This window comes from Nicotiana attenuata, chromosome 3 (genome assembly GCF_001879085.1).
Source record: "Nicotiana attenuata strain UT chromosome 3, NIATTr2, whole genome shotgun sequence".
NCBI classification, from domain to species: Eukaryota; Viridiplantae; Streptophyta; class Magnoliopsida; order Solanales; family Solanaceae; genus Nicotiana; species Nicotiana attenuata.
Genome location: NC_031991.1, coordinates 10654703 through 10663826, shown reverse-complemented (window position 1 = coordinate 10663826; position 9124 = coordinate 10654703). Strand labels below are relative to the sequence as shown.

The following is a 9124-nucleotide window of genomic DNA, read 5'->3' as shown; positions in this document are numbered from 1 at the left end:
ACCCATATTATTCACTAAAAAATTGGTTGGACAATGAACTTTTTAAAAATCGGTCAAATATGGATAAGAACCATATTATCCATTTAGAAAATGGATAACTAATGGTTAACCAATGAGTTTAACTTTTATATTTGTAAAAGCTCAAATTGAGGGTTCCTCAAGTTTGGGAGACTAGGAATTCTCCCAAAAGTGATTATATTCAAGAAGTCATGGATAACCCATATTATCCGATGGTTAATATCCGTATTAAATATGGTCGGGTCGGATAATTTATCCGTTTTTTCATTACCCGTTTTCGACCCGAACCATATCCGACCCGCCCATTTGTCACTCCTATGCTTACTCAACCCGACTAAACCAAGTAGATTACTCAAAGCTTAAGGAAATGTGAAGCTAATTAGGTGATTCATAAGGGAAAATGGCATTCTCTTTTCTGTATACATATGAAAACGTCAGGCCTCACTCTTCATGATACTTCCATATAGCAAAATGGGCTCTTAATTTTACATTGTAAAAGTCCTAAGAAATAACATGGAGTTGGAGAGACTAGAATATTAAGGTGGGCTGTTGGGAATTCTACTCAAAATGGAGTGTTCTGGTTTGTGATCACACTCATAATCAAGATGGACAAAAGCACGTTCAACTTCTGGAAGTTCTTCAATCTTAATCTGAAGTGACTCTCCAATGGAATGGGCTTCTTTCAGTGGCAAGTCTTCTGGGAGCTCTATGTCAACCTGTTATAAAACAGACGATTATGCACCAAGTTTTTTTTTTTCTAAATGTTCCAAAATTATACTACTAGAGAAGATAATAATTTATAATGTTGAGTATTCATATAGCTGACTCCAACTTGGGACGTAGTGGTTTTCTGGATCTCTTCAACCCATTTTATGAACTATTAAAAATTGAAAATTGTGCAGGAGAAAAGAACTTCAGAGTGTTGGACATCGCACCTCAACAAAGTAAAGAACTCCAAAAGTATAGGCTCGAACGGTATCAACTCTTTTTATCTGAGGATCATGCCTTAGAACAAGATATGTAAGTTTCTGTAGAAAGTCAGGAGGGGCTGATTGTCCAACAAGAGAAACTGCAGGAGAGAGCAACATTCAAGTGTTAGCTAGGTAAATAGCAAATAAACATCAAAATCATTCATGTTAGCTGACAAAGGAAAAAGAAAGAACCTGCATTTTCCAGCACAGTTCCTGACCAATTTGTAATTGTATATACAGCAAGGACAATAGCACCAACAGGATCGATCCACCAATAGAATCGATCACCGAGAACAGCAGCAACCAAACCGACAACATTTGTTACCACATCGAAGTAATGATCCTGGATATCATGCATGGTTCCATAATTTGTCAAATGTTGCTCAACAGATAAAAGAAAGGATACACTACGTTAAATGAGATTTTTCAGGAGAGTATATGGGGAAAAAGGACCTTTGCATATGCTCTAACTATCTTGTTTCCTGAACTTCTGCAATAAATCCATAAGACGAGCTTCACTCCAGTGGCTGTCAGCATGATTGCATATAGCCAAGCCAGTTGCTCCTCGGTCATCTTGTCCGAAGGTGTATCTTTTATCAGTTGTTCCACAGCCTGCACTAAGACCTGAAAGCCTATGCAATCGCAGATACTCAATTAGTGTGCTAGGATACGATCACCATACATGCGCTGTCTAAATGCAGATCAGAATGAAATAAAAATGCAGACTTCCATTGTAACTTCTTTAAATTGTTCTTTTCCCTTTATTTTTTCACAAGGACAGAAATCATGACCAATACAAACAATCATCATAGAATTTCTATTTCTCTTAGTCACTTCTCTTTGCAATTTTTTGGTATAATTTTAGTCTTACTCCCTACTTAACCACCAAAAATCTACAAAATATAACCTGCTAAGAAGTGGTTATTCATACAGAGATATTCACCATCAATTTGCAATTCGTAGTGCTTCAGTCGAAAACTTTTTGGTCTAAATTTTTCACAAGATAGATGTTCTTCATTTGATTCTTCGGTATCAATGGTTATTCATGAATTCTAGACTGCCAAAATTAAGAGAAAGATATGACAGGTGCATCGGCACGTACCAAGAGTAGCCATAACAGCAGCAAAGATGATAATCCCCACTGGTTGAACTCTTAACTTTCCTATAGGGTACTTGTAAATGTTTATACTCTTCATTGACAAGTGTGTGAACCAAAGAATACCACCAGCCATTAGATCAAGTAATGAATCCAACGTCGACGCTGCAATGGCTAAAGAACCACTTTTTACAGTAGCGTAGATCTGCAAACCGTCCAAATTAACGAGGGTTCAGTTTGATTTAAGCAAATTTAACTACTCATAGGTGAAATATACAACATTTCTTTTCTCTACAAGGAAAATTATTGGAGAAAAATACCTACTGTCTCATAATGATGATTCAATATGTCATTAGTGTCAAAATTACATGTGGTATAATTTGAGCAAGAAAAATTAAGTAGCTGAACTAGCTATTGCAACTTCAAACTAACCTGCCCTCAACCTGAGGGCTGTTTTCCTTTTCTTTGAGATACTCCCTCCTGTTCACAATAAGTGACCAATTTGCTTTTAGCACACCCATTAAGAAAATACTAAATTCTATACAAAAATACCTACTATGACTAAACTACCCCTAATTAAACATTTAATGTGAGGAGTAAGAAAATTTTTTAGGGATATGTACATAGGGGTTATTTTGTAAAAACAAATTGAATTCTTTCTTGATTACATAAGTGGACATTTATTTTGAACTAAAATGAAAAAGCAAATCGGTCACTTATTGTGAACCGGAGGGAGTAAGAAACAGGATCTTGGGGCACTCAAAGATGTAGACTAGAAGTCAGAAGTGGGTGAAAATCATGAGAGACCAAGGTTCAAATCTCAACAAAGATAAGAAAAATGATACTCCCTCCGTTCCAATTTATGTGAACGTGTTTGACTGGGCACGGAGTTTAAGAAAAAACGAAGACTTTTAAAATTTGTGGTCCTAAACAAGTCAAAAAGGGGTCCAGAGTAATTGTGTGGTTATAAAAGCTTCTTAGTAAGGGTAAAATTGGAAGTTTAAGCTAAATTGTTTCCAAATTTAGAAAATGGTCATTCTTTTTGGAAAGGACCAAAAAGGAAATAGGTTCACATAAACTGGAACAGAGTAGTAGGTGAATTCTTCCCATCTGTCTGAACCTTAGTGAACAGATGTAACCTAATACTTGTGTTAGCGGGAGTTGGCAGGCAACTGTTGAATAGTTGAGGTGCGCTCAAGGTGCACTAAGCTCCCGCTACGCGTGGGGTCCGGGGAAGGGCCGGACCACAAGGGTCTATCGTAAAAAGATAATACTCATAATAAAGGAAAAAAAAAAAGGGATCCTGGGGTCTATTTTGAGCAGAAAGGAGAAGGTTTTTGGCATTAAAAGTTTGTACAATGAAAAAGAAGTTATACCTTAAAGGCAAGTAATAAGACATTTGCAAAATTGGAAATGTTCATTGCTCTTTCATGCTGTGCTTGATCTAGTAAGTCTTGTTCTTCATCAATGGCATCAGCTGAATCAAGTGAGTCTACTTCCTCAAACGACTTTAAAGTTGCAATCTGTCTTTCATAATATTCTTTCTCCCCTATTCATAACATCATAAATAACAATAAGATAACTACATTAGAAATTAAAAAAAGAGATAAGCAAAAAGATGCATTACCATCAATTAAACCAGTGGTTTTAGACAAATCCAGAAGAAAAGGTTCTTCAGGATCAAGACCTGTCTTAACCTTTCTAGGTAGTTTAGAGAAGAAATCGCATCTCATAGAAGTAACTGAGTTTCGACGCACATTTGGAACTTCATTCCTCAGCAATGGCTCTTCCACATCCATTTTTTATTTTCTTTATCCAAAAATGAATCAAGAAAAGAAGTGGGAATGGATGGAATATAACAGAATTTTGAAAATTCAATTCCTCCGATCCTCAGATCAAGAAACAGCCAGAAATGGAAATTAGGGAAAGAAAGGACAGGGAATTTGGCATATGTTTCTCACCTTCCCTTATCCTTTCTTTCCCTTTCCTTTATTTTCAAGAGAGAAAAATTGGCTGTTGATATATATGCTGACAAAGTTAAGAAGTTTGAAACATGTGAAAATGCGTAAGATATCCAAATTTTCAGTTTTGTTTTTGCTCTCTAAAATTGTGGCATGCATGAGGAATGTGACTTGTTTGGTCTTGCCTTTTTTATCATTTCCTTAATTTTTCGTTTCCTATCTTTCTTTTTTTTTTTCCTTTTTTGGTTTCTAAGTTCGTTAGGATTGAAACACACACCTAATTCCATGATTTTACATAAGGCGTGAATTACTTTGACTGTTTCTACATGAATTTCCTCATCTCTTGTCTCATTCATTTATTGATTGTAGTATTTAAAATCCATACAATTAAGTTAGGTATAACCTTTTAATGATAGAATTGAATGATGATCCGTAATATCATTCATACAAGGTTCGTTTCTTACTTGGCTCTTTCTTTTTCGTTATTCTAACCCACCTAAAATAAAAGTTATTAAGAGTGATCTCTATTAAATTTAAGGGAAAAAGGCTTAATATATCTGGATATTGTCCACATTTAACCTTTGTTATACTATCCGGTTAAATTTATTCCTACCATTATACTTCGACCAAATTTATCCCTACCATTAGCAAACTTTTAGAAATTACCCCCTAGTCCGTCAGGTGACACAGAATCTCTCAAATTATTTTAATTAATCACTTATTCTATTTCTTGATCGACTATTTTTAAAATAATTGGCATTTAACTGGTTTTTTAATTTTAAAAAAATAAGAGAAAAAATATTAAAATAATATAACGGTTAGTAAATAAAGTATAGTAAATTGAAGAATCTGGATTAGGTAGCCTGTTTAATTCCAAAAGTATTTACAATACCCCAACTTTAATGAATTTGTTACACCAAATGTACGAAGACTTCGCAAGTATTAGTGATAGAAGTTGAAGTTCCTTGGTGACTTTACATTGTCGAATTCAACTTTGATTTAATTAAATGCCTACGCATTGTGCACTCTTAAGTTAGTCGATCGAACTCTATACTAACGAGACAATAACAAAACATATTCCAATAAACATGTACATACATAATGAGCAGCTGCATATAATACATAATAAATAGACCTATTGAATTCTACTGTGTGTATATGGTTGAAAAATAAATAAAAATTTAAATCAATTCCAAACCATTATCAGAATAAGAGAAGCGGGTGCATTGGTAATTAAAAATATCCATGAATAATTTGTATAATACCTTTAGCATTCACATCAATAGTAATTTCTGAAAATAGTGGACCAAAAAGAACAACAAAGTGATTTAAATAAAAAAGAAATTGCGAGATTTTGGATTACCTAACAGATTAAGGGGTAATTATTAAAAGTTTGTTGATGGTAGGGGTATATTTGGTTGGATAGTGTAACGGTAGGAATAGATTTAGCTGAATCGTATAACGGAGGTTAAATGTATACAATATCCGAAAGTAAAGTGGTATATTTGGCCCTTTTCCCTAAATTTAATGATGTTTGATTTTGCCACGTGAATCGATTTTATTAAAAGAGAAGGCACGATTAGAATTAGAATTTAATTTTACTAGTTCTAAATTTTAACTATTTTTAGTTATTGGGTTCTAAAATTACTATAATTTGTACGTATTAAATAAATTTCTTAAGACAAATACAAAATTTGAACAAAAGTTACTGAGTATACACAAGAAAGAAAATTAAAAGTAAAATTCATCCCTCTATACATTATCCACGGTACATAGACTGTTAATTGACTACTGATTAATTGGGAGATGAACTCACTCACGGTAAATACTTATCCAAATCGGGTGTTTACATCAAACTATATTAACTCACCATGGTTAACTAATTTAATAAGATGAGAATGCATATAATTTACCATGGTTAAATGATTGAAGTCCATATGCAAGATACATGTTATGAATCTATTGGTTAGGTGTAAACACCCGGTGCGGTTTTACCACTCACTATTAGGGGTGCAAATAGAATGTGTTATGAGTCCAAAAATTATTTATATGCATTAATTTTATGGCTTTTTCGTATGTGCGTGTGTATGAATCTTTACCCGTTTTCATGTTACGGGAAAATTACATAAATAGGACTAGAAATAGTTACACATAATAGATACTCCTAATGAAGTTACACATCTATCTTAGAGAAAATAAAACTGCTTTTTTATTTTTTTTGTATGGCAGAGAATCTTAGAAAATATGAGACCTTAGTTTTCAATATCAAACACCTAGCCTATTAAATGAACCAATGGGGTTATGCCTGGTTCATATAATTTGTCACATCAAATTAAAGGGTAGGACAAGTATTGGTCACTTCACTTGATTTATCAAAACTTTTTATAATCATGAATTGGTTTTGTCATGCCAAAGGGTGTCAATTTCATGTGCATGTAAATATTGATTAATGGTACAGTACCTCATTTCAGTAGTACTAGTACGAGATACCTAACTCGTCTTCTTAGGACTCGTTTGGTATGAGGGATAAGGAATAATTAATTTCGGGACTAAATTTAAGAAGAGTTTATTCCATGTTTGATTGGGAGAAAATTGCGATATAATTAATTCCGGAATTAGTTATTCCGGGATTGTAGTATTTTTCTATCCCCATGGAAAGGTGGAATAGTTAATCCCGGGATAATTAATCCTGGTATAATTTCTTTCCAACCAAACGACCCCTTAGTGATCAAATTATTTTGGTTGTTGGAGAAAAGATTTCTATATTCCAATTAAGTTAATTAATCAGTTGTAGTTGTTGGATGAAAAGTAGCAGTTCTACCAGCACTAAACTCTATTCTCTTTTTAATTACATTAGATTAGCCACCTCCTACTTAATCCCTATTTGGAGACATATGCAATGGGAAAATTTTTCATTTAGAGTGTTTGCTATGATAATAGTTATTTTCATGAAATATATTTTTTTTTAAAACATTTTTCAGTGTTTAGTTGGTGACTGAAACAAATTTTTAGAAGAAAGTATATTATAAAATAATAATAATAACAATAAATCTGATAGTATTTTGTTAGTTGGAACAAGTGATATGAAATTAAAATTTAATATGAGTTCTAAGAAAAATACCTTCCATCCATGAATGAGGGAAGTCTGTTTTCTTATTTTAGTAACCAAACATTAAAAAATGACTCTCATAAAAAATATTTTGCTGAAAAATGACTCTAATCGTACTAAATATACCCCTAATGACTTTAATCATACTAGAGAAGTATACCAAAGGACATATCTAGAAAAAGTTGAACATAAATTAAACAAAGGTTATTTTCGTTATCGTAATTAATCAATTGTTACACAAGGAAAAGCCTAAATATGGAAAGTTGAAAGTTGTAACCGAAAATCAGGCAGGAAGCATCGTATTATCTTTGACTTTTGATTTAATTAAGAATTTAAGTTTTTTTTTTTTTTTTGGTGTGATAAGAATTTAAGATGCTTGTGATGAATACTGCCATTCAGACATTTGGTGAACTAACACACACATTTGACGATCGAATATTTCATTTTCATAAGTTTTCATTTGTCAGCATCACATGCTCCATAGAGAATAGATCTAACTTAATAAATTATTGCATAAAACAGGCATATATACCTAATACTTAAAATAAAATAAACATTGCATTAGGTCATATATATCCAGCGTGGTAGGCTAAGATATGACTGCAATCTAACTTATAAATTTATTACTAGTATCTACTACTATGCCTGCAATAATCTTTTTATGAATTTATTAATGTCTACAATTGCAGTGATACGGGTCATTTTCTTTATTATAATTGCACAATTTACCTATGATTACTTGTGATTGTTACACATTTCTTGACCCATAAATTGCATAATGTAGTATGTTTGCCGAAAAAATTACATACTCAAATCCGATATTTACGCTAAATTATATTATTTATCATACAACAACAACAACGACCCAGTAAAATCCCACAAAATGGAGTCTGGATTAAATTATATTATTTATCATGATAAATAATATAAAAAAGTGAATACATATTAATTTAACCACACAAAAGTAACATCTTTTAAGGAGATCTCTTCACCAATTGATTATCACAAAGTCTATATATATATATATATATATGTTTAAAAAAATTGCATGCCAAATATTACATGGGATAATTATTAACTCTATATGTCAAATAGTGCTAAAAACATGGCGTATTTCTTTTTTGGTGTGGTTAAATAATCAAACTAAATTTTGCAAAAGAAATGGAAAAAAGAGAAAAACATACCTTGCAGCAATCCTTTAGCAGCAGAGAAATTAATATTGAGAGGGTCTTCAACATCAACTCCACATTTAACTTTCTCAGGCAATCTTTGAATGAAATCACCTCTCATATCACTCACTGTTTTCACATTATTCATCAAATACTTGTTAAACCATCCATTGTTGTTCTCTTTTTTCATTATAAATGGCACTTTCACATCATCCTCATGCCTCTCCATTAATTTTGACCTACAAATACAGATAAAAAGGAAATGAAAACTATCTCTGGCTGGTCTTATGACTACTAAGTATATATATATATATATATATATATATATATATATATATATATATATAAGGAAGGATAGATATTTATCGTTTTTTTTATGTTCTTTTTCTTTTTCCAAGTGGGGTTGTCTGTAGTAGCATTTATAGTTACTAAATGCTTTCTGATCTATTTGGGCAACGGGCACAGTTTTTTATTACGTACAACTACGACGCCGTGTGGATTGGCTTGTTTTAAGTGTGTTTAAGTCAAAATAGTTTTTAAGTCATTTTGTAGCGTTTGGATAAAATAAAAAAAAAGCACTTGTTTTTAACCTAAAATGACAAAAACAAGCCAAGAGTCAAAAGTTAGAATTCCTAACTTATGGCTTAAAAGCTATTTTTGGCTTAAAAATCACTTAAAACAAGCACATCCAAACGGGCTCTAAATTCTGAAGTATGTATATGTGCTCTATAGAAGGTGGAACTGGCACCTGTATATACTGATATTGGTTAAATGGTTGAACCAAACATCAACAATTAAGG

General features: G+C 32.4%; 1 protein-coding gene across 2 annotated transcripts; it reads right to left on the bottom strand.

Moving 5' to 3' along the window:
- Positions 385–8598, bottom strand: LOC109223300 (metal tolerance protein 4-like). Of its 2 annotated transcripts, none has more exons than XM_019387558.1 (7): positions 8340–8598; positions 3462–3634; positions 2092–2290; positions 1443–1621; positions 1182–1332; positions 954–1087; positions 385–734 (listed from the first exon to the last, which is right to left on the bottom strand). In XM_019387558.1, exons 1-7 carry the CDS (start codon positions 8551–8553, stop codon positions 555–557), a joined length of 1230 nt encoding a protein of 409 aa, XP_019243103.1. In that variant the 5' UTR covers positions 8554–8598; the 3' UTR covers positions 385–554. The 2 variants fall into 2 exon arrangements, with proteins under 2 accessions (XP_019243103.1, XP_019243104.1); XM_019387559.1 differs by lacking the exon at positions 8340–8598 and adding an exon at positions 3713–4180.

Coding starts and splice junctions, on each gene's coding strand:
- LOC109223300 (XM_019387558.1), bottom strand. CDS start 8,553: ATGGAGAGGCATGAGGATGATGTGAAAGTGCCATTTATAATGAAAAAA. Junction 1,622..2,091: donor TGCTGTTATGGCTACTCTTG/GTACGTGCCGAT, acceptor GCGATTGCATAG/GCTTTCAGGTCTTAGTGCAG. Junction 735..953: donor GAGTTCTTTACTTTGTTGAG/GTGCGATGTCCA, acceptor GTTTTATAACAG/GTTGACATAGAGCTCCCAGA.